The sequence below is a fragment of the Netta rufina genome (genome assembly GCF_964035555.1).
Source record: "Netta rufina genome assembly, chromosome: 16".
Lineage (NCBI taxonomy): Eukaryota > Metazoa > Chordata > Aves > Anseriformes > Anatidae > Netta > Netta rufina.
Genome location: NC_140140.1, coordinates 15,749,922 through 15,773,475, shown reverse-complemented (window position 1 = coordinate 15,773,475; position 23,554 = coordinate 15,749,922). Strand labels below are relative to the sequence as shown.

At 65.4% G+C, this 23,554-nt stretch overlaps 2 protein-coding genes across 4 annotated transcripts; both read right to left on the bottom strand.

Annotated features, from left to right (window-relative positions):
- Positions 1–1,615: 1,615 nt before the first annotated feature.
- On the bottom strand, positions 1,616–2,645 carry ID1 (inhibitor of DNA binding 1). Its single transcript, XM_084296458.1, has 2 exons — positions 2,262–2,645; positions 1,616–1,872 (listed from the first exon to the last, which is right to left on the bottom strand). The coding sequence occupies exons 1-2, from the start codon at positions 2,580–2,582 to the stop codon at positions 1,831–1,833; spliced, it is 363 nt and encodes a 120-aa protein (XP_084152584.1). The 5' UTR covers positions 2,583–2,645; the 3' UTR covers positions 1,616–1,830.
- A 4,592-nt stretch (positions 2,646–7,237) lies between these two features.
- Positions 7,238–18,507, bottom strand: HM13 (histocompatibility minor 13). 3 transcript variants are annotated; one of them, XM_084296736.1, is made up of 13 exons: positions 18,294–18,507; positions 17,210–17,308; positions 15,978–16,060; positions 15,067–15,155; positions 14,348–14,433; positions 14,109–14,234; positions 12,481–12,538; positions 12,113–12,196; positions 11,779–11,815; positions 10,716–10,818; positions 9,887–10,068; positions 8,098–8,291; positions 7,238–7,642 (listed from the first exon to the last, which is right to left on the bottom strand). In XM_084296736.1, exons 1-12 carry the CDS (start codon positions 18,483–18,485, stop codon positions 8,141–8,143), a joined length of 1,290 nt encoding a protein of 429 aa, XP_084152862.1. In that variant the 5' UTR covers positions 18,486–18,507; the 3' UTR covers positions 7,238–7,642; positions 8,098–8,140. The 3 variants fall into 3 exon arrangements, with proteins under 3 accessions (XP_084152862.1, XP_084152863.1, XP_084152864.1); XM_084296737.1 differs by having other exon boundaries at positions 9,983–10,068; XM_084296738.1 differs by lacking the exon at positions 8,098–8,291 and having other exon boundaries at positions 9,983–10,068.
- Positions 18,508–23,554: the final 5,047 nt, after the last annotated feature.

Below are 23,554 nucleotides of genomic sequence, written 5' to 3'. Positions count from 1 at the left end.
GCCCGGCCGTGCAGTGCGGGCAGACACCGGGAGGGGGACCCAGCGGCACGGCCACGGCAGCGCCGCGCTCCCGGGGCTGGGACGGAGCCTGGAGGGGCCGGGGCGGCGATGGAGGGGGCCGGGGGTGCTCGGGGGGGGGGGGGGTCCTGGTGGGTGCTGGAGGGGAGCCAGGGGATGTCGGGGGGGGCGCCGGGCCGGTGGATGGGTTCATCCAGTGGGGTCCGCAGCCCCCGGCACCCCCCCGGTGTGTCCCTGCTGCTGCCCCAGCCGGGATAGGACCGGGGGGGGGCTGAGCACCAGGCGGAGCCGTGCCCGTGCCGTGCCCCCTGGCACCCTGCAGACCCCCCCCCAAAGGAAGGGGAACCCTGCGGGACCCCCGCCTCAGCCGGGAGCCCCCCAGCCCGGCCAGCCCCCGACCCTCTGCCCCCATCTGCCCCCATCCCCGGGCACGCAGCACCCGGGGGGGGCTGTGTCAGGGGTGGGGGCGCAGGCAGAGCCCCCAGACCCTGCTTTGTCCCCCCAGCCCCCCGGGAAGGGCCGGGCACGGTGGCTCCAGCCCCGAGGGGGGCTCCTGAGTCACGGGGCAGCCTCCTGGGTCCTGGGGCACCCACAGCTGGGGGGGGTTGCACAACCCCGGCCACGAAACTTCCTTCTGCTGCTGGGGGCTGCTCCGTGTCCCCAGGGCTGCTCCATGTCCCCAGGGCTCCTCTGTGTCCCCAGGGCTGGCACCAGCACCCTGGGGCCCGCAGGAGCTGCTGCTCCGGGCAGCCCACGGTGGGGACTGTCCCTCAGGGTAGCCCACGGGGGGGGGGACTGTCCCACGCCGTGTCCCCTGCCCAGTCACTTGGCCGGTGACGGTGTGTGAGTTATGGGATGCCACGGGCAGCCCTATGGGGAAGTGGGGCGAGGGCAGGCCCCGGAGATGTCCCTGGGCAGCTCACCCCATGGCACCCACCCCTGGAGACACGTCCCAGCACTGGGGGGGAAGCAGCTTCCCCCCTGTGCCTGCCCAGGGGTCCCCTCTCAGCCTCAAACCACGCCGCAGCCCGTGGAGCTGGAGCAGGCTGTGCCCCCCCAGTCCCTGCTGGGGGGCAGCAAGGGCACAGCCCCCATGGGCAGGGTGCTGGGATGGGGATGTGCCACTTGCAGCCCCCCCCCGCCACATAAACTCACTGCAGGGAACCCCAACCAGCCCCATCCCTGCCTCCTGAGCCCCCCCATGCCCTAGAGGGGGGCATGAGGAGACCCCCCCAGAGCTCCCAGCCCCAGAGGGGGGCACAGGGAGATGGCAGGGCATGCCCACCCCCGGGTGTGCCTCCCCCCGGGGCTCAATGCCCACTGCCCCGTGCTGGGGGGGTCACTCACACACAGCCTCTGCCCCACAGCACCCCAGTACCACCAGTAGAGGGGCCAGCCCAGCTGGGACCCCCCTCTCTGCACCCCCCCAGCCCAGGACGGGCTCCTATGGGACTCCTGATGCGTGCCCAGGCTCTGGGGGCAAGCCAGGAGGGATCCACACCCCCCCCCCTCCCAAAAAAAAAAAGCCCCGTGCAATGCAGCCACGAAGAAGACGCGTGCCTGGTAATCAGGGCTTGTTTAATAACAAAACTCCAGCTATTGTAGAACAATATTCTCCAGCATCATTGTAATATACAATACAGGGAATGCTCTCAGCAATCTGAGAAGGTTACGATCCGAAGCCCCCGGGTTGGGGGGGTGGGGGGGGGGCCCTGGCTGCAGCCCCGCAGCTTCGGGCCCCATCCGTGCCCGGGGGTCCCATCCGGAGCGCGGCGCTCGGGGGGGGGGGGTCCCGGTAGGTCCGTGGAGGTCTCAGCGGCACAGGATGCGGTCGGCAGCGGGCATGCACGGAGCCTGCGGGAACGGGAACGGAGAGGGCGGTCAGTGCTGCTCGGGGACCGGGGGGGGGGGGGGGAAAACAAGGGGGTGACGGTGTGGGGGGGGCGCCCCAGGGACCAGGGGGGGTGGTGGAGGGGCCGTCCCGGGAAAGGGGGCAGCGGAGGGGGGTGGCCGGGGGGAGAAGGGGGAAAAAGGGGAAAAAGGGCCCGGGGGGAGAAGGGGGAAAAAGGGAAAAGGGCCCGGGGGGAGAAGGGGGAAAAGGGGAAAAAGGGCCCGGGGGGAGAAGGGGGAAAAAGGGAAAAGGGCCCGGGGGGAGAAGGGGGAAAAGGGGAAGAAGGGCCCGGGGGGAGAAGGGGGACCCCGGGGCCGGGCAGGGCTCGGGGCAGCCCCGGCACCGCACTCACCTCGGGGGGCTCGGCGGCGTTGGGGGGCCGGGGGGGCCCGGGCTGCAGCGCGAGCTGCAGGTCCCAGATGTAGTCGATGACATGCTGCAGCAGCTCCACCTTGGACACCCTCCGGTGCCGGGGCAGGGTGGGCACCAGCGCCCGCAGGCGCGAGTAGCAGCCCTTCATGTCGTACAGCAGCGCGGCCGCCGCTTGCTCCGCCGCGATCGCTCCCGGCCCCGGCCCCGGCCCGCAGCGGGCGGCTTCCCCGGGCCTCACCGCCTTCAGCGCCCCGCCGGGACCGGCGGGCAGCGGAGACGGGGCGACGGCGGCGACCTTCATGGCGAGCGAGCGGGCGGCGGAGCGGAGCGCGGCGCGGCGGGCGGCGCTAGGACCCTGCGGGCGGCCGTGGGAGCGCTGCGCCCCGCCGCGCCGCGCCGCGCCAATTATAGAGCGCCGCCGAAGGGGGGCGGGGCCGCGGGGAGAGAGGCAGCCAATGGCGGTGCAGAAGGGGCGGGGCCGGCGGCGGCCGCCCCATTCATGCGCCCCGAAGGGCAGAGCCTTAAAGGGGCCGCAGGGGGGGGTGGAGAGAGGGAGGGGGGCTTGGGATACGGGGAGGGGGCTGGAGGGGTGCGGGGGGGCCCGCCCCGCCGCAAGCCCGTACCGGGGGTCCCCCAAGACCCCCCAGCCCCCCCCGCAGCCCCCCGGGCTCCCCGCACCCCCTGGGGTCCCTCCACCGCCGGGCTCCCACAGCCCAGCCCCCCCCCGTCCCCGTTGCCCCCCCCCGCGCCCTGCAGCCCCCTCGCCCCCCGCAGCCCAGCTCTCCCCCCACGCCCCCCACACACCCTCCCCCAGCCCTCCCACCCCCCCCAGCCCTCCCAGCCCCCCCTGCCCCGCTACCGCCCCCCCGTAGCCCCCCCTCTCCCCTTCCCCGCCCCCCCCCGGGCGGCTCAGACCGTTAGACGCCAGGGCCGTGACGTCACCCATTCATAAAACCCCGCGCGCTGTCAGCGCGGCGCCTGGCGGGCGGTGCCCATGGAGACGGGGGCGGGGCTGGGGGGGTTGGGGAGGGGATGGGGGGTGGGGGGGGCACCTGCGGCCACCGGGGCACGGCCGAGGGGCACCGGCACCCCACGGGGACACGGGGACACCCCGAGGGGACCCCGCAGCCCCGGCCCTGCTCGCCCTCGGGCTGCCCCCCCTCCACCCCCGAAGCTCCCCGGTGTGCGCGGCTGCGGGACGGGGACGGGGACGGGGACGGGGACGGGGACGGGGACGGGGACGGGGACGGGGACGGGGACGGGGACGGGGACGGGGAGGTCCCCCCTGTGCGGCTGCAGCCTCCGTGAGGCCTCGAGCCGAAACCAACCCAGGCCCTGCCCCGAAGGGCTTCCGATCCGAGCGCTAATTAGCGGTAATGATCGTGCCCGGCTCCCCGCACCTGCAGGGAGGCGCAGCCGCATCTCGGCGGGGGCCTTGGGCAGGACCCGACCCGCAGCTGCAGCAGGAGCGGAGCGGCCGGGAGCAGCTCTCCGGGGGCAGCTGCAGCCTCCTCGGCCACCCGCACGCTCGGGGACGCGTGAGCGTGTGTGCGGCACGGGCACGGCCACGGGGGCACGCACACGGCCGTGCATGCAGGCACACGCACGGGCGTGCACGAGGAAACGCAGTCGTGCACAGCCCTGTAGAAGCTCCCACGTGCACAAAGCAGGCCATGTGCAGTGGCTGCAGAAGCGGGGATGGACGCAGGCGCACCGCGGGTACCCCGTGTGGGTGAGCCATGCTCCCCGTCCTCGTGGCGTGGCTGCGTCAGGGCCAGGCCCTGCCATGGGGGAGCCCGCAGCATCTCCCCGGGTGTGGAGTGAGATGAAGGCCTCTCCTCATCTTCCTCTGCAGGGTGGGGGCAACCCCGGAGCCTGCTGCGCATGGAGGGGCTTTAACCCAGCACCTCTGGGCTCTGCGTGGCCAGGGACAGCTGCATCCCTCCGTCCTCCCATCCCTCCGTCCTCCCATCCCTCCATCCTCCCATCCCTCCGTCCTCCCATCCCTCGGTCCCTCCATCCCCCTGGCTTTGTGAGCACATCCTTCCCTCCGTCCCTCCCTCTGTCCCTCTGTCCCTTCATCCCCGAGCGGTTCCCAGGGTGGGCACGGCGCTGGGGTCGCCCCCTCCATTCATGAGCCCCGCGGAGGGGGCCTGGTGCTGCCCGGTTCCCACCGCGGCTCTCAAAGCCGCTAATTAGCCCCCATCTGGCGGTGGCGGCCCGGCCGCGGCGGGGAGGCCAGGGACATTGTGCGCAGGAATGCCTTTCAGTGCCGCCGGCCCGGCCGCGCGCCCGCCAGCTGCACCGCCAACAATGCGCCACGGCCGGGACGAGCCAGCCCCGAGCACCCCGGGTGGCGTTGGGGACAGGGACACGGGCGTCCCTTCATCCTGCGGGGGTCCCCCTGGTTGTGGGACCCCACCACCTCGGTACTTTTGGGTGCTGGGGCTGGCGGCGTGGCCCCGCGGTGCTGCCCTGGTTGTAGCCGGGTGCCGGTGTCGGCCCCCAAGACGGATGGCTTCATTTCCATCTCAATTCTGGGAACGGTGGCCTCGGCCATATGGCGCTGGCGGGGCGCAGCCCGGGCCGGGAGCGCGGCTGCTTTGCGCCGAGCAGGGGTTGCCCAGCAGCCGAGCACATCAAAGCCCCCCGGCCGTGCCCCCCCTGCACCGGAGGGACCACACAGGGCACGGCCGCACCGAGGGGCTGCCTGCGCCGTGGGGACGATGGGGACAGGGGCAGGGCAGTGCCACAGCCCCGTGGCAGCACCCGGCCCCGCGTGCAGGGCTCTGCAACGTGGAGCCGAGTTCCCCAGCGGGCACTGATGCGTTTGGGGGGGCTCAGGTTTGGGTTTTGTGCCCCTAAAGGCAGCAGGAATGGGATGGGCTCCGCAGGACACCGCGTCCCAGCAGCACGGAGCCAGACGCGGACGCGTGGCCGAGCACAGGAGGGGATCCCACGGACCTGCAGACACCAGGGTGCCCGCTACATGAATGGGTTCCCCCCAAATTTTGCCTACTCAGCCCTCTGCATCGCCTCCAGCCCAGCCATCCCCGTGCCTATCGGGAGCCCCAACGCTGCCTGGGGCCAGCAGCACCCGTCGCACAGCTGGAGCGGGGCCGAGGCCTGAGAAAGCCCCCGCGCGTTCCCCTCCCGCCTTCTCCCTTCCCGTTCCCGGCTCCATCCGCTGCAGCCCAGACCAGCTGGAGCCAGGCGGCCCTTCCTGGGATTTATTCCAGCTTCCTGCCCCTCCTCGCCGGCAGGCCGGGGACGGGGCTGCTCTCTCCTGCTTCCTCTCCCTGCTCGCAGCCGACGGCCGGGCGCCGGCGCTCCGTGGGACCCCGGCTCTCACCAGAGGCCCCCCCACCGTGGCCGGGTGTCCCTGGCTCCAGGTGCTGTCAGCTGGGCTGGGGGACAGGGCGGATGGAGCAGGGTGCTACCCCCAGCACCCATCCCTTTTAGGGAGGCTCTGCAGGGCTTCGGGGACCAGCAGACCCCACGTCCCCCCCAGGCACCAGCATTTCCCACCCCACGCTCAGTGTTTGCACCCTTGGGTGCTCCCTGTGCACCCACAGCCCGTCCTACCGGGGCTGTGGGGCTGAGCTGCAGCCCCTGGCACAAGGGGAAGGTGCCTGGGGTGCCACAGGCAGTGTTTGGGGAGGGGGGAATCACCCCAAACCCCCCAGCTGGGGCAGCAGGGATGGAACCACCCCCCAGCCCCGTGGATGGAGGGCTCACGCTGGAGCCGGGGGGATTTTTCCGTGTCCCCCACGAGCCAAAGGGACCCCACAGCAGGGGGAAGGTGGCCCAGACAGAGCGGAGCCGCGCAGCCGCCGCAGGACCCAGGTGCAGCAGGGGCAGGAGAGCCCCGGGGGCCGCCCAGGCGCTGGCTGTGCTCCCAGCTCCTTGCAGGGCCCGAGCGCTTCCTTCCTCCGGGCTCTGCCCCGCTTATCGGCCGGGCAGGGCCGGGGTGACCCCGCTGTCCCCTCTCCGTGCCTTCCGCTCCCCGTGGCGCCGCTGGGAGCCCCTTGGAAAGCTCCCAGCTCGCTGCCACGCTCCTGCTGCCCACAGCTGGGGGACCAAATGCACCCCAACACCACGGAGGCTGAGCGGGGATAGGTGCCAGACCCCCGGGGATGCCCCCAGCCGAAGCTCGGGAGGACACGGAGCCTTGTAGGACGTGGTGACGGCCCCACAGCCTCGGGCACGGCCCCGTGTCGTGGCCCCGTGTCGTTTTCCACGGGGCACTGGAGCCTGGTGGAATCACATCTGGAGTCTAGACTCAGCGGCTCTGTGGGCCGGGCCTGGCGGCCGCGCGGTGCCCAGGCCCCGCTGCACACTGTTTGCTTAGCTGGAGGTATTTAATTGGAATTAAAGTGGCCCCTCTTGTTTTTGCGGACAGGGCCGTTGGAAAAGGAGCTGTAAGTCATAGAAAACATCTGTAGGAGCCCGCGCGGGGTCATTAGATGGCAGAAGGCGAGGCGCCACTTTTAGTGCTCGCAGCCCAGGCGGGGGAATAATAGCTCAATACGGCTTTTGTGGAGGGGCTGCCAAGCCAGCAAACACTTTCTATTTATTCTGGCAGTGGGCACGGCCCGAGGGATGCGGGATCCTCTGCTCGCCTGCCCCGAGGCGGGCAGGGAGGACACTGCTGGTGCCGCGAGGCACAGGGCAAACGGCCCCAGCAGGAAGCAGGAAGGCTGCTGGGGCTGCCCCTGCCCGCAGCACCCCCGTTCCCAGAGCTGGGTGCAGTGGCCACGGCCCCAAATATTGGTGCTGTGGCATCGAGGCCAGGTAGAGCGCTGCAGGAGGGGAAGGGGACGGTCACTTGGGTGCAAAAACAAGGATCCCAGACCCCGAGGGGGGGAATAAAGCTGCTGGAAGGGCTCGGATGCTCGCCCAGAGCTCATGCACGAGGTTGGAGCGGCCCCAATAACCCCCCGGCCCCGCTTCCTTTGAGATGGTTTAATATGAGAGAAAGCAAATGCACAATACAAAATTTAAAAACCGGCCTGTGGGGTGCCACCCGCCCGCCCCGCGCCCCCAAAGGAGCCCGAGGGAAAGGGAAGGGGGGGCTGCACGGCCCCCGGGGTGGGGGGGGGGGGTGGGGGGAGCAGGGAGGGGGGTGGACACGCGGCGTACATCGATGCCCCCCACCTGGGCGGCTGCTCCGACACACACAACACGATGCTCTGGCACAATTGTCTCGTCGTCTGTCACTCGAGGGAGGTCTGGAAGGGCCCCAGCCCGGCAGCGCCGAGCCTGGCCCCCGGGCAAGGTCACTTCTCCTTCTTGTCAGCTGCTGTGGGCTCCTCTTTGGAGGCCCCCGGCGCCTCCTTGGGGGTAGAGCTCTCCTCGTAGCTGGGGAAAGAGGGACCAAAGGGGTGCAATTAGCAGGGGGGAGCCCTGCCCTGGGGACAAGAACGTGCTGAGATCAGCCCGGAGCACCGGGAGGGCTTGGTACGGGGGGGGGCCAGGTGGGTTCTGTGCCTGGGAGCTCGTCCCTCCACACTGATCCTTGCTCCCAAAAGCACAGCTGGGCTCCCCAGATAGCACCAGGCTCTCCACGTGGGGCTGAGCACTGATTTGCAAGAGGGGGGCTGCAGGAAAAACAGCAGCAACACCCCCAGGGCCACACTGCTCTGCCTGCAAAACCCCCGCAGCGCTGCCCTGGGCCCTAACGGAGGAGATTTGGGAACACAGGGGGCAGAGCCGTCAGCTCCTCGCCCCCCTTCGGTCCCCCAAAAGGAGGAGAAAGGAGCCCAGAGCAGCGAGGTGAAGGCTGGGGAAAGGGGAGAGGCGGGATGAGCCCCTACCTGGCCAGAGCGAGAGACAAAAAAAGGGCACCGTGGGCGATTGCTACATGGCACTGGGGCTTTGCTGCCGGCGTCGGCGGGGGCAGGATAATTTCTGCTGCATGGAATCAGCCAGGCTGGCCGGCGAGCCGGACACGGTGGGGAAGTGGGTGAGGCGCGGCGTGTGCGGCAAGATTTCAGCAGAGGACTCATAGCTGCAGGAGGAGGGAAGCAGGAAGGGAAAAGGGGGAAGGACAGGGCAGAAAGGAGAGAGGGGGGGGGAAGAGAGAGAGAGAGAGAGAGAAAGAAAAAGCAGAAGAGTTTCCAAGTGAGACAGCTGAAACCCCAGCACCCTGCACGGGCAGCCTGCTGCCCCTCTGCCAGCCCTGGGGGGGGGGTTAAGGGCTGGGACCCAGGGAGGAGGCAGCCCCTGGGGGAGCAGAAGGGGAGCAGAGAGGCTCTGGTGCAGCTGGAGGACAGGGGGGGGCACGGCCAGGGAGCAGCTCAGAGCCAAGGTCAGGACCTGACCATCATCACCACAGCACCGAGCTGCCCCCAGGCCAAAACCCCCCCCATGTGTGCAGGGAGCTGCACCGGGCAGCGAGCCCAGGGAGCGACTGGGAGGAGTGGAAACGTTGCAGGGGAGCTACACCTGGGGGGGGAATTCCTTGCAATGAGGGACGAAGCCTGCAGGCAGGAGCCCTGCCACGTCCTGCTTCCCCCGACAGCACCTGGAGCGATTTCCAGCCCCACAGCCCCACCGTTTGCCCTGGCAGATCTCAGCTCCCAGCAGCAGGCAGCGCTTTGGGGGCGTTTTTCCCCCAGAACCAGCCGCCAGGCTCCCCGGGGGGGGGTGGGTTTGCAGCCCCTCAGCTGGGTTTTTCCCCCCTCCCCGTTTTGTTTTCCTGGGGCAGGAGCAGGGAGGTGCCGCTGCGGGCAGGTGAGTGAGTCAGGGCGCACGGGAGAGCGGCTGCAGGAGCCCAGGTGCACAGGAAGGACGAGCCCAGGACACTCGGTGCCTGCAGCAGCGATCGTCAGAAGCCGACATCAAAGCACGGGGCAGGTGCTGCAGGGCTGGGGGGAGCCGGGCCCAGCTGACAGCCCGGTGGGAACACGCATACCTGCGGCTCCCAGGGGAAGGGAGGAGGCCGGGGCAGCCCCACAGCCCTCACAGTGCTCAGGCATTGGTTTTCCTTCCCCTCCTGGGCAGGCTGGGGGCTCGAGCTGGCCCCCACAGGAACCCCCAGCAGCCCTGGCTGGACGCTGCCTTCCCTGCTCTGCTTCAGGTGCCCTCAGCCACGGGCAGGGAACAAACATCCCCGCAGCCTGGGGCTGTGTGTGAGTGCAGGAGGGGGCAGCCCAGCAGGAGAAGCCTTTTTGCGATGCCTGGAGCACAGCAGAGATCCCTTTTTCCAGCTCTTTTTTTATTTTTTTCCCCCCCACATCTGCAGTCCCAAGGGAGACAGCTGCAAAACGCCTCCCTTACCCCAGCGGGGAAGCCGGGATGTGCTCGAACCAGCCCCGGCTGCTCCTGCAGCTGGCTCCAATTCCATCCTCCCCCACCCACGGGCGCTGGGACACACAATGACCAAGTCTCTCTCGGCACCAGGTGTGCGGTCCCACCCTCTCCCCTGCTTGCCAGAGCAGGGGAAGAGCTCGGCAGCTCCCAAAACGCTGCCTGCCCCGTGGGTAGGGCACCGAGGGCTCCCGGGAGGTGGCAGGAGCCAGGCCCGGCGTGTCCGAGCACAAACCCGGCTCCCTCCGCCTCCGCACACGCGCGCACGCACACCCCGAGCCTGCCCAGATGAACCTGTCCCTCCAGCTGTGCCCGGGCGTGGGAACATCTGCATGCTTCCTGTGCTCCAGCGCCGTGGGCAAAACAGCTCCGACCCCCGCCGAGGCCCACCTGAACATTTCGGTTACTTCTCCCTTCGCCAAGGCCACAAGCAGGGGGAATCCGATGCACGCGGGGACCAGGTAGAGCAGAGCAGGCTGACAGAGAGAAAAAAAAATAGATTAAACCCGACCAAAGGTGGCCCCTCGGGAGGGCAGGGCTCTGTCCCCACCAAATCTCCACTGTGCAGAGAGGGGAGAGCCCCAGCAAGCTGCTGTGAGAGCCAAGAAGGACAAAAACCCTGCCACAGGGTCCCAAAGTGGCACAGAGGCTGCCTGGCAGAGGGGTGCAAACCCCAAAGAGGGGTGGAGGTGAGCGCTGGGGTCACGGACAGCACCCAACAGCCACCCGTGAGCCAAGGTGCCTGCAAGGAGCACGGGTGGCCGTGCTCACCCACAGCTCAGCACCTTCCTGGGCACCTCCTCGGGCCCCAGGAGCATCTGGGCACCCACTGCGGGCTGTGAACACACTGAGAAACCCCACAGGGCAGCAACAGCACCCACTGAGTGCTCCTGGAGCCCCCCACTGTGCTCCTCCGTGCTGTTTTCAGCCTGAAGCAGCCTCCCCGGGGCAGGGCTCAGCTCCAGGCAGACCCACGGGGGTTTGGGGGAGGGCAAGGCACAGGCAGGAGCTGGGAAAGTGAAGCCAAACGAACATCTGCTTTTTCCTGGCGTGCCTGGGACTCTTGTGGCCAGGCTGGCACGTCCGGCCGCGTGCCCCCGTGGGGCAGAAGGGCAGGGCTCACCTGGGCGTGCTTGAAGATGTGCATGATGAAGATGGTCAGGCCCAGCCCGAAGATGTAGGCCACGAAGCTGGTGTAGAAATACGTGTGCGTGTTCTTCTTCAGGCTGGAGGGAAGGGAGCAGAGCAAGCTTAGACCGAGCTGTGAGATGCCAGTGGCTCCAAATGAGTTGGCCCAGCTGCCCAGGACATCTCCCACCAGGTCGGGGTGCAGGGAGCAGAGCTCTGCACGGCCTCAGAGCCAGCACAGAGGCTGCCACCAGCACAGCCCCCGGTCCTTTTTGGGGCTGGATGGGGTTACAGCCATGCGAGGTGGTGGGGAAGGAGGGAAAAAGCTGCCAGATCCCACTGCTGGGTGGCTGTGGGGTGCACGACTCAGTGCTGGGACCCGGGGAGAGGATCCCCCCCGCTGTCCTCCCCCGGCTGCCTGCTGGCTGCACGTGGCGTTTGATGGCTGGGATTCCCAGCAGGTGCAGGCAGGATGTGGGTGGAAACACCTGGAAGTGCTGGCAGGGAGCAGAGGGGCTGTGCAACAGCGACAGGAGCGGGGCCACCCCGCTGCAGCTGCACGAGGCAGCCCGTTCCCAGCAGCTCCCGAGCCAGAGGCTGCTGGTGTGGGGCTGGGAGCTACGCCCCACCAGCAGGTGCAGCCGCCCTGCGTGGGAAGGAGCTGCCTTTCCCCGTGGGGGCAGACACACGAGCAGCACCCCAGCTCTGTCTCACTTTATTTCCACTTCTCCTCCACGCCACGGCAGCACGAGCCCTGCTCCTCGGGGTCAGGGAGCCCGCGAGGTCGCTGGGTGCTGCTGCCCCCCCCCTCTCCCCACGTTGCTTCCCTGAGCAATGCTCACGAGCTCAGGATTTATCCCCCACGCCCAGCCCTGCTCATTTCTGCTCTTCCAGGAGCTGCTGCTTCCAGCTGCTCTCCTGCATCCCCGCCCCAAGCCCCAGATGAGAGCACACAACCGAGTTCCTGCCTTCCCCTTCCCCTTTTTTCCCCTACAACAACAACGGGAGCACGCTGCAAGACCCAGCCTGTGTGGGACCCTTCCCCACCACCCCCTCACCTGATGTCAAAGCGCAGCAGCAAGGCGATGAAGATCCCTGCAGGGAGAAGGAGAGGATGGAGGCAGAGGAAGGCAGAGCCTTCAGCCACCCGCGGCCCTGCCTGGGCTCACAGTGCCCTCTCGTGGCACCGGGACAGCACCGGCACGGCCCCGACCCCAAGGGGAGACCCAGGGGGGCTCTGCACCCACCCACGCAGCTCCCAGCCCCAGTGTGAGGCTGGGGGGGGCTCAGACAGAGCAAAAAAAAAGCACAGCAAGAGGAACGAGCCCCCTGCCTGGTGTCCCGTGGCTGCCTCACTCAGTCCTGGTGACGTTCTCCCCCTTGTGTCCTCACCTGGGATGACAATGTCTCCCAGCCCCAGCATGGCGAAGTTGTCGGCCTCCAGACCCTTCTCCAGCAGGTCCTGAGGGAAAACCACTGCGAGCAGAGAGGTTGGGGCAGAGCTCAGCACCACCGTGCCCGGCCAAATGGGACCAGGCAGGACCCCAGCCCCATCCCAGGCCCCCTCCCGCTCCTTCCTGGGCCAGCCCTGGGCACTGGAGTGGGAAACCCGAGGGATTTGGGGCCAGCCCCATGCACGGGGCTCGGCTGCAGCTCCCAGGATGCGAGCCACTGCCCCCAAATTCACACTTTTTTTTTTTTTTTTTTAAAGCAGCTGCAACTGCAGCCCTGTTGGGGGGAGCTCGGGAGCATCTACTCACGTTTTATCGGAGCCTCGAACGATTTGGCAACCGTCACCATCACGTTGGTGCCAAAGACCTAGGGGCAAGCAGAGCAGTCGGGGTGAGGACGGCTGCACGGGGACACGCACTCCGCAGCATTTTCCCCCCAGCAGCACCCAGAGGCTGTGGGCAGGGGAGCCCAGCAGTGCTCGGAGAACCCCTTGAGCCCTGAGCAGGCTGCCTTCAGCCCCGGGGAGTCACCGGTATGAAGTCTGACGGGGTGCAGGGAGCTGCCTGCGGGTCCCAACCCAAAAGCCCCAGGGACGGAGCTGTTTTCAGTGACGTTTGCTCCAAGGTCAGTGCCTGTTCTGCACCGTCAGCTCCAAACACCAGCACCTCTGGGGATGGACTGTAAACACGGAGGTCAAACACCCCGCTCTGCTCCCTTCCAGCTCCAGGCCCGGCTGCCCAGCAGCAGGGAGATGAGCCACATGCTGGTGAATGCCTACAGCTCTCAGCTCTTTCATCAAGAAAATCCTTAAAGCAAGCTCTGGTCTTTGCCACGGAGCCACAACACTCCGTGCTGGCACCAGGTAAAAGAATCTGGTACGATTTCTCCCCAGGACCACACAGGGGAAAACACTACCATCAGCACACCAAGCGATTCCACTTCCTTTCTGGAATTCTCCTCGGATCTATCTGTGATTAAATCCACGCTAAGAGCCAAGTGCCTGGTCCCTGCAGGGAGCAGCTCCACGTGGGGAAGCCGACCTGGATGGGCAACAGCAAGGCCGAGCAAAGAGGGTTGTGTCCTGCACAGCTCTGTGAGGACGCTCACACCCCAAACACAACGCAAGGCACTGGGTACGTGAGGTCTCTTGCTGGGAGCACTGGAGGTGGCACACGGACAAACAAAGCACAGCTGAGATCTGTGGAACGGGGAGCACTGGCCAAACACAAAAAAAAAACAACTGCTTAAACAGGGCAGGATTCCTCAGGCATCTGTGGTGCTGCTGGACAGACCTCAAGGTCCACAAGCTCTGAGACACCTTGAAACAGTGATTCAGAAGGTGGAGGTGGACAGGAAAGACTGAGGAATACAGACATTACACAGGACTCAGGAGAAAAGGAACCAGAACCGTTGCAGCAAGATAAGGGAAACCTGGGAATAAAGACACGGGAGGGCTGTGCTGGCTGAGGGAAAACGCCTGGAGGCACTCCAGCATTTGGTTCTCGGTGCAGAACAGAAGGACACCGAGGAAGCCAGCTGATGACAGAGCTGAGGCACCGATACAAGCAGGAGCAGCAGAGCCCAGAACAGCCTCATCCTGCAGCCAGGCACCGGGCAGCTCCTAGGAACGCAGGTCACCAGGACGGGACGTGCTCAACGCACGGGCAGCCTACAGCAACCAGGCTCCCCAATGAGATCCCTGCAGCCCTGAGCACTCGAAGCCAGGAACTACAAAACACGGCCATTTGCTGAGCCACGTTCGGCCTCCGTTTGATTCTGTCATCCCCACCGCACCCCTCCGGGCTGAGGAAGTGGAAATCCTGACTGCGAGCGTGTGTTCAGCCAGCGCGCTGCCTCCGAAGAGGCACGAGGCCACGCACATGCCTTCCGCCACCGGCTGCAACTCGCGTCCGCCCTGGGGAGTGCTCCCGTTTACCCAGAAGACGTCGTAGATGAAGAGGCCCCCGAGCAAGATGCAGCCGGTGCTGACGTTGTTCAAGTGCAGCAGCTCCACCCCGTTGAGGGAAAACGCCAGCCCGAAGAGATTGTTGGCGATCCAGTGCTGAGGAGGACACAAAAAAAAGGAGAGGTGGGTCCCCGGGGCACGTGCAGAGCCGCAGCCTCACGCCTTGCCCAGTCCCTGCTCCCCCCCCAGCAGAGCCGCGGCTCTCTCACCTTCCTCAGCAGGTACCAGACCCCGACAACACTGCTCAGGGCCAGACACACGAGATCCTTGGTGTCGAACTCGTAATTCACTATTTCTGCAATAAAAGAGAGAAGTCAGCCGCGGGGCAGGCCCGGCAGCTCCCCCTCCCGTGGAGGGGGGCGAGTTCGCGGCGGGGCAGCACCCCAGACCGCAGCGCTCGTGCCCCAAAAAGGGGAATCCTCCCCTAAAAACGGCCGTGCCCACGGCCCCCAGGTCTAAATGACGTGTGAGCAGCCTGCACTGCGAGCCAGACCTCCTCCTTCAGCCAGACTCTGCCACAAGGACAGCATCTGCCAGCCTTCTGTCAATAAGGAAATTGGATTCAGGCTCTCTCCTAGGGCAAGGAGGGGCAGACCTGCTCCCTCTTCCTGCACCCAGTTAACTCTTGGTGGTATCATCAGAAGGTAAGGCATTTAACACCAAACACGAGCCCCAATCTGTAACTCTCTGGGTTTGGGAACTCCCTGACAGGCAGGGATAAAAACAGGGAGAGTGCTGGTGTAAGACACCACACGTCTGTGCAGAGCTGGCAGCGCTCACGCTGGCTGCAGAGGCACAGCAAGGAGCAAGAGGAAAGTCTTTGGGAAGGTTGTCCAGAAGGGCTGAAAGTCGAAACAGGTAAACAAGGAACAGAACAGTGAAGGGAGAAAGCATCCAAGAACCTGGAAGGCCTGGCAGGCTAACGTACCTTCCTTGCTCTCCCCGGAGCCCTGGGTGAAGAGGAGCTGGTACTGTTTATTGGGGAAGTTTGCAGGGAAGAATCTGTTCATCATGGGGCTGGGAAAAGAGAAAAAAAAGGTTGCAGAGAAGGGCAGTTCTACAGAAGCCCCGCACGAGGCACTGCCCAGCACCTCCGCATGAACATCGGTCCCCTCGCAGGGCAGGGAAGTCCCAGGGTTTGCCATGTCAGGGACTGGAACGAGCCCCAGCTTGTCACCAAGTGTGGGAGCTCGTCCTCCCCCAGGGGAGGATCCACTGGCATGTCACAGTCCCCAAATGCTCTAGGGAACAGGCACAAAGCACCTTGTATGGGAAGGGAGATCCCAGCCCTAATGGGGCTTGCACTGTGCCCCCAAAAAGCCTCTGGGCACCCAGAACTGGCCAGGCCACAGCTCTGTGAGCGAGCTGGGAGCAGGGCCAGAGCCCAGGCGGAACGGCAGCGCTGCTCTAGGGAAAGCATCTGGTCCCCAGCTCAGGAAACAGGAAACCAGTTCTGCTTTTCGGTTACTGAAACAGCCCGAGCTTTCAGCACCTTGCACCAAACACGAGTGCGAGATGTTGGGGACGTTACGGAGAGCTCCAGCTGCCCGTGCCAGCTGCTGCAGGAAGGGAACTGCGGTGCTGGGGAGCTCGGCCCTCCTCGAGGCAGCTCCTCGGGGTGGGATGCTGGCTCTACCCACTACAAGCTCAGAGCACAGAACCACTGGGACTGCTGAGCCTTGGCCTGCCCCAGCTCCTGCAGCAGGACGGGCTCACAGCATGCTCCAGCCCTGCCTCCCCTCGAGATCTTCTGAGGGAAAAGCCTCCAGGAGCTGGGATTTGGCTCTGCCACGCGGTGACGATGCTTTACGCCGCTGTGAGATCAGCTCAGCACCCTACCTGATGGTGTGGGACAGGGCGAGGATCCCCAGCACGAAGAAATACATGGACAGCAGGAGATTGATGTACTCTTGAGAGAATATCTGCAAGGGAAAACCACGGGGAGGGGAGTTACTGCTGCGTTCTCCTCGCTGATACAGAAGGGAAAGGCCTCACTGTGACCGACAGCCGCTGCGGCGGGGCTCCACGGGGACGGGAAGGAGAGCTGCAATAACCCAAATCCTTGCCCTGCTGCTATAAAATATGTTGGAAATAGCTGCCTGCTCGCAGAACGCACGAGCTGTGGCACACCTGTGAGCCGCTCAGCTCAAAAAATAACTCCTGTGCTGCAGAAAGGAGGGCACAGCTCCCCCGCCAGGTCCCCGCAGAGCAGCAGGGAGCGGGGCAGCATCCGAGCGCTCCCTGCTCCAGTTTTGCGGGGTGTTATTGGAGCTCCTGCCCCCCAAAACACACAGCTGCTGCTCGGTTCAATCCCACGCTGTGATTCAGAGCTCACAGCACCCCTGGAGAAGTGATTTGCCACGTCCAGAGAGCCGTGGGCCCTCCTGCTCTCCTGGGAGGAAGGACGGTGGGGCAGCAGAGCTTAGGGCACAGCGCAGACACTAAAAAGGAACACCACAGACCATGGGGGCACACTGCACATTCCTAAACTCTTTCCTGACACCTAAAGAGGAGGCTGGCGGATCAGGGGGCTGCCCTACTGCCCCCTCCAGCAGCAGCTGGGCAGATTTACTCCTTCACTGCTTTCCTAGCATTAGCCTGAAGGAGGAGCTGCAGCCCCGTTACCCCACTGGCAAATCCAGAGGGAATTCAACCAGGGGAGCAGGGAACGCTGCTGGGGAGGCCAAATCCTGCCCGCCCTGCCACAGAGCTGGTCCCCACGCAGCCTCAGTGGCCTCAACGCAGCCCTTCCCCGCGGCACAGACCTGTGCACGGTGCTGCCAGCCCGCAGAGGCTCAGGCAGGCCGGAAGCCACCTGGGCTGGCTGCTGCACAGTGCCCGCTATCAGCAGAGATAAGGCTGTAAATTCAAATATTCCCAGCTCGCTGTGATAAACTCCACCTCCTCAGCTCTCTCCAGCAGGCCAGGAGCCAGGCGAGGTGCCTCTCTGCGGCCCCAAACTACCCAAAGGCTGCGCAGCTCGGGGAGAAGGAACGTCCCCTGCTTGGGGGCACCGGGTGCCTTCTGCCCCAGCACCAGGGAACCCAGCCCCGTTCCTGGGGTGTACTCACTTTAAAGAAGAGGTAGAGCCCCAGAAGGGTGCAACTGGCAACAATGGGAAATCGAGCAGCATCTCGGCTGGTGATGGTCTCCGGCATCTCCGAGGAGTTCTGGGGAGGGAAGGAGAGGACACGAGGGGGGTTACGGTGACCTGTGCCGTGCCCTCGTACGCGGCAGACCCAACGAGGACCCCGCAGGGCTCCGTGGCAGCACCGCGGTGGCTCTGGGGAGGAGAAGCCCAGCAGCTGGCCCCCAGTGGTCCCCAGAGCTGGGGCTGCGTCACAGGCAGAGCCCGGGATGGGAAAAGGAGATTTGCATCCATCCTTCCTGGGGCTGCTCCAGCTCCCTGCGCTTTTCCTCTGGGGAAGGGAGCAGCGCTGCCTCCTCCTGCACCGCGTTGATTCCCTTTTCTACCCAGCGCAGAGCCGGGCCCCTGGCGGCTCGTGCCAGCCCGTCCCCATCTGTGCACACCATATGGCCACCGCGCTCCCAGCCCCGCCGCCCTCCCGCCAGCCCCTCGGTCCTCACCTCGCTGCTGGGACGCCCCCTCCCCACCCCGGGGGTCCCTTTCCGAGGACCGGGGGCCGCGGCTGCTGTGCCCCCAGCGGGCAGACACCGGCACCCAGCACCCGTTAGGGCGCCCGGCCGCAGGAGCCGTTATGCAAAGCGGTTCCATGGAGGCACTGGCAGCTCGGGAAGGGAAACACGGACGGGACCACGGGGCTCACGGCCCCGGTTACCGGGCTGTGGGGAGCTCCGGGGCACCACCGGGAGCCCCGGGGACAAATAACAGCAAGAAGCCGGGCTCGGGATGCAGCCCCCTCCTTGATGCGCTGCGGTGCCGGCCCGGAGCACCGGGGAGGGAGGTCCCGGGGCACCGGGAGGGAGGAACCGGGGCACCGGCGGGGGGTCACCGGCCACCGGCAGCTCCCCGGTGCCTCCCCCGACCCCCTCACAGGGCACAGCCCCAGAGGGCCGCGAGGAACCGGTGCAGGCCCCGAGGAACCGTTGCAGGCCCCCCCCCCATCCCCGGTACCCCCCCCCCCCACCCGCCTCCCGGTGCGGGCCCGTTACCGTTAGGCCCGTTACCGTTACCTTGCTCTTGGCGCAGCTGACGGAGCGCAGCGCCCCGAAGAAGATGGGCAGCAGCGCCATGAGGACGAGGCTGCCGTAAGCCAGCGCCATGCCCTCGGGGGTGGCGGGCGGCCGGGCGGAGGCGGTGGCGGCGGGGGGCGAGGGGGAGGCCCCGGGCCCGGCGCTGCCGTTGAGCGCCGCCGCCTCCTCCATGGCGCACCGACACGTCCACCGTACCGGCCGGAAGTGCGTCACGCGCCGCGCGCGCGTGCGTGCGTCACGGGCACGCCGGCCCGGCGCGCGTTGCTAGGAGACCGCCGGTTGCGCCCCCCTCATACATACACCGCCATTTTTAATGCCGTTGTAGCGCTGTGTAGCTCCAAACGGCCCTCCAGTACAACGCCAAATAGCCCCAAAGTTGCCTCTAATAAACTGTCGAATCTACCTCCAAATAGCTCAGTTTTGCCTCCAAATACGCCTCGAATACACATCCAAATTTACCTCCAAAATTCTCTCCAAATATACCTCCAATACATCTCCACATATCCCTCCAAATGCATCTCCAAACGGTCCTCCAAATAACTCCAAATGGACCTCCAAACTTACCTTTAATAAACCTCCAAATCTACCTCGAAATACCTCAATTTTACCTCCAAATGGACCTCCAAGTACACCTCGAATACACCAAATATGCCTCGAGTACACCTCCAAATTTACCTCCAAATTTTTCTCCAAACGTACCTCCAAATATACCTCCAATACATCTCCAAATGGATCTCCAAACTTACATCTAATAAGCCTTCAAATTTACCTCTAAATACCTCAATTTTACCTCCAAATGCACCTCCAAATGGACCTCCAAACTTACCTTGAATACACCTCCAAATTTACCTCCAAGTTTATCTCCAAACATACCTCCAATACAACTCCAAATATACCTTCAAATACATCTCCAAATGCACCCCCAAATACCTCCAAATGGACCTTCAAACTTACCTCTAATAAACCTCCAATTTTACCTCCAAATATCTCCAAATGTACCTCCAATACACCTCCAAATGGACCTCCAAACTTACCTCGAATACACCTCCAAATTTACCTCCAATGCACCTCCAAATACGCCGCCAAATTTATCTCCAAATACCTCCAAAGGTACCTCCAAATACACCTCCGAATGCCTTCAAATGTACCTCCAAGTGCTTCCAAATTTACCTCCAGATTTACCTCCAAATCCCTCCATTTCCCTCCTCGCTGGGGAACAGAGGAGACCATCGCAGCCTCTGCAGGGTGGAGGGACAGGGAGGAAGATGAGGGGCATGGGGTGGGTTGGATGCGGGGTCTGGGGGATCCGGGGCAATACCGATACCCTCCCAAAACCAGCAGGATGAAGGGGTCGGACTGAGCCATCCTGTGGGGCCCTTCGAGCAGACAGTCCGTGAATCCGTGCCGGTTTTGGGGCCGCAGGACCCGCGGCGCGAGGCGGATCCCGCTGATGGATGGCACGCGCCTGCTGGTGCTCGGCCGCTGCGCTGTGTCAGCCCGGCGTTGTTTACCCCGCCGCTGAGGATCTGTGCTGACATTTTGCCTGGGAAGGGGAGAGCGGCGGTGGCTGCCTAAGTATGGACAGCATTTTTGGAAGGGAGGGAGAGGGACGGGACACGGGACAGCTCCGCAGTCCGCACCACGTGTGGCTCAGGTCTGGGGCTCGGGCTTCGCGTCCAGCCTTGGGTTTGTTGTGCTTCGTGCTTCCCGCATCCCCTTCAAGGGATCGTGGCCCTGCTGTGCCATCCCCTGTCCTCTCCCAGCCCACCTGCACGTGGCAAACAGCCCTTGTGTAAAAATGCCTCGTAAATGAAAGCAAACTTTCCGTGCTGCTGGAGGGGGGCCAGGGCTCTGCTGGAACATTGGCTGCAACGCGTGGTCCTTGTGAATTCTCCTTCCCCCTCAAGCTGCCGGCAGCCCGGCTGTGTCACCGAGCCTCCTCCAACTCCACATCTCCTTCACCCCGTACAGGACCACGGGAAGTGACAGCCATGTCCTGTGGTCCATCATGCTGCCTGTGCCCATCACCGAGGTCCCCGGCTCGCTCCATGGATCCTGGGGCTGCTCGGGGTGGGAGAAGCGGCTGGTGCTCAGGTCTGGTACACACAGATTTACCTGCACGTGTCCTTTCCATCTGGCAGGAGAGGCTGCTCGGCAGCAAAGGTTAAATCACGAAGGTTAAGCGGTGCTGCCCCTGCCTTTCAGCAGCAGGAGGTCCCTCGCAGCGAGTCACTGCGGGATTTGGAGCTTTACCCAGCGTAAAGCAGCAGCTCCGGGCTGTGTGCGGCGGGGTTTCACCCTTCCCGCAGCCTGTAAATTCTGTAAATTCAGCAGTTTCTGACCGCTGCATCTTGTTACGTGGGGAAATCGACCTCTTGAACCCGCGGCGTGTCCCTGTGCCACCGCCGGGGTCCCACCATGTCCCCACCTGCCTGCCTGCTCCCCAGGTCTCCCCTTGGGGTGGCTGCAAGGGGTCCCCACGGTGGTGCAGGCAGGGCCCCCCCTCAGCCAACGCCTCCACCGGCCCGGGGACTGGCTTGGAGCCGAGCTGCGGGCAGGGGAAGGGAGCACAGCAGGGAGACAAGGCACGCTTTTACATTTTTTTTTAAACATATTTGTCTCTTAAAAAAAAAAAATGAATCTATTTCAGGACCTGGGGTGATTCATAGTTTCGTATTTCAGGCAGCGAGGAGATGAGAAGGCCTCTCGGGAGCACCGATGTGCCTTGCTCCGGGGCTGGCCTCCTGCCCGGGCTGCTGTGCTCTCGGTGTCACCGATGCTCCCACAAGGAGAAGGACGAGCACCGGGGTCAGCAGCATGCAGCCACGGGGACAGCGTACCCCGCCGTGTCCCACCCTGCGGCATGGCACGGGAGGCAGACCCCCAGGTGGCCGTAGAAAAGCTAAAAGCCCCCGTACCAGCCCCTCACCGATGCCTTCAGGTGCCTGCTCGTCCCCTAAATCCATCCCCACATGCCCTGGTGTCTCTCTGGGCGCTGCACGTTTTGGGGACAGCTCCTGCTGCTACCTGGAGCCCTCTGCAGGGACCCCTCACGGCTCATCCTTCGAATCTGGTTTCAGTCAAGGAGCAAAAGCAGCATCTCCACCTCTGTTCCCTGTCACCCTGGGAAGCAGAAACGTGTCCCCACTGCTCAGATGTGTCCCTGTTATTGAAAACTCTTTGAGCATCCCGTGAGAACCCAACCAAACCGGGCACGGCCCTGGGTGCTGGTGCAGGATGGTAGGGAGGCAGGGTGTCAAATTCTGCTCCTTTTGCACCAAACTCTGGGGATGCCTCCTCAGGGACACCCCGGGAGGAGGCAGGGAAGGTGCTGCGCCCTGTGCCCTGTGCCCAGGAGGCCTCTGCAAGCCCCTCTTTGCAGGAAAATCTCTGCTTGTGATATCAGCTGGACCCGGGCAGGACTGAGGCTAACGGGGACAGCCTCCGAGCCTGGAGAGAGCCCGAACCGAAGGCTGCAGGGCTGGGAGCTGCTCCTGCCCTCCCCGCACGTTGTTAGGCCAGAACCCAAAATAGCAGCAGAAATGCTCACGCTCTGGTGTATTCCACGGCGGAGCCTTTTATCAAAAAAACCTTCAAAAGACCTTTACGGCCCCGCTCCGAAGCAGCCCCGAGGTTGTGAGCTTTTCCTGCGGGTGCCTCAGCTCCCTGCTGGGTGCCCTCTGCCCGGTGCTGGGGCTGCAAGCGCTGGGTTGGGGCTGGGGTCTGGGCACTGAAACGGGGACCTGGCTGTGGGGCTGCTCCCCACGCAGCCTCCGTGGGGCTTTCCTGCGCGAGCGGCTCCGGCTGGGAAAGCAGGAGGGACTTCCCAGCCGTCCTGCGGGGACCAAGGGCAGGACCTGGCCCCGTGGTGCGCGGGGAAGCGGCCGCCCTCCTCCCCTCCTGCTTTTCTTGGCAGCTCCCCATGAGAAGATGCGCTGCCGCACGCTCGAGCCAGCCTTTAACTCGTCCCGTGCCGGGGAGGCTGCTCCGGCCCCGTGCTGGCAACAAACGGGGACACCAGGGGGGGGAGAAATGCTTTGGGTGCAGGCCCTTGATCCTAAAACATCCCCGGCAGCAGACCCTGGAGAAGTGGGAGATGAGCAAGAGGGCTGCGGATCGAGCCACCGGGCAGCCCGTGTGCCCCAGGGGCTGGGGACAGGCACAGGACCTGGTGGACGGGCACAGCGAGCACTGGGACGGGTGGCTCCCCGGGGTGGCACTGGGGGCATGGCACGGGGACAAACGGCACCGGGGAGCAGCTGGGACCAGGGGAGGTGGCACTGGGGACAGTGGGCGTGCTGGGATGGGTGACACCGGGACCGATGGCACCGGCAGGGAGGTGGCAGCCCCGAGAGCTCTTGCTGGAGGGGCTGGAGCCGCCGAGCCCTGGCAGTACCTGGCCCAGGTGGGGGCCAAGCTGGGGGCCGCAGGCAGCCCCTGGCCCCCCGCCAGCGCCTCCTTCCTCCCTCCCTCCCTTTCCCAGCTCCTCGCCGTGCCCCCCCCCCCCCCCCTTGGCCTCTCCTCCCACCCTCCAGCGCGGCCGCATTTTTCTGGGTTTGAGCTCATTCTTTCCACTCCCCTCGCTGCCGGCTGCCAACTTTCCATCCCGCAGCCCCCACTCCCCCCCCAATCCTCCTCCGCTTGCCTCCCGCTGCAGGAAACGCCGGCTGCAGCTGCAGGACGGACGGACGGACACCGTGCAGCCCCAAGAACCCGGCAGCACCCACAGCACCGGGAGCTGGGGCACGGGGAGCTCCGGGGCATAACCCGGGCAGAGGGGCTGGAGCCAGAGCAGCAGCGAGGAGAGAGCACCGGCACCGGCACCGCTGACGGGACGAGGAGCAGAGACAAACCCCTCACGGGGACGGGCGCAGCGCCATCCTCCCGTCCCCTCGGTTCCTCCCCAGCTCCACCGTGCCCGCCACGGAGCCGGGGATGGGGAACGAGTGGAAATTCCTGACCCGAGCCAGGCAGGGAGGGCACCGCGGAGCCTCCCTGGCGCCGGGCCCGGGGCTGCCGAGCTGGCTCCCCCGCGGCGTCCCGGCCGCTCAGCCCAAAAACAACCGGCTCCGGCGTCGCCTCCACGGGTGCCCGGGGTCGCTCGCTGCTCGCTGCGCCCCAGCACATCCCCTCTGCTGCCTCTGCCCCTTCCCAGGGCACCAAGAGCTGCCCAGGGCCTGGCTTCCAGCCCAGGCTGTGGCTCCCACAGGGGTTTGAATCCCGCACGGGGGGTCAAAACC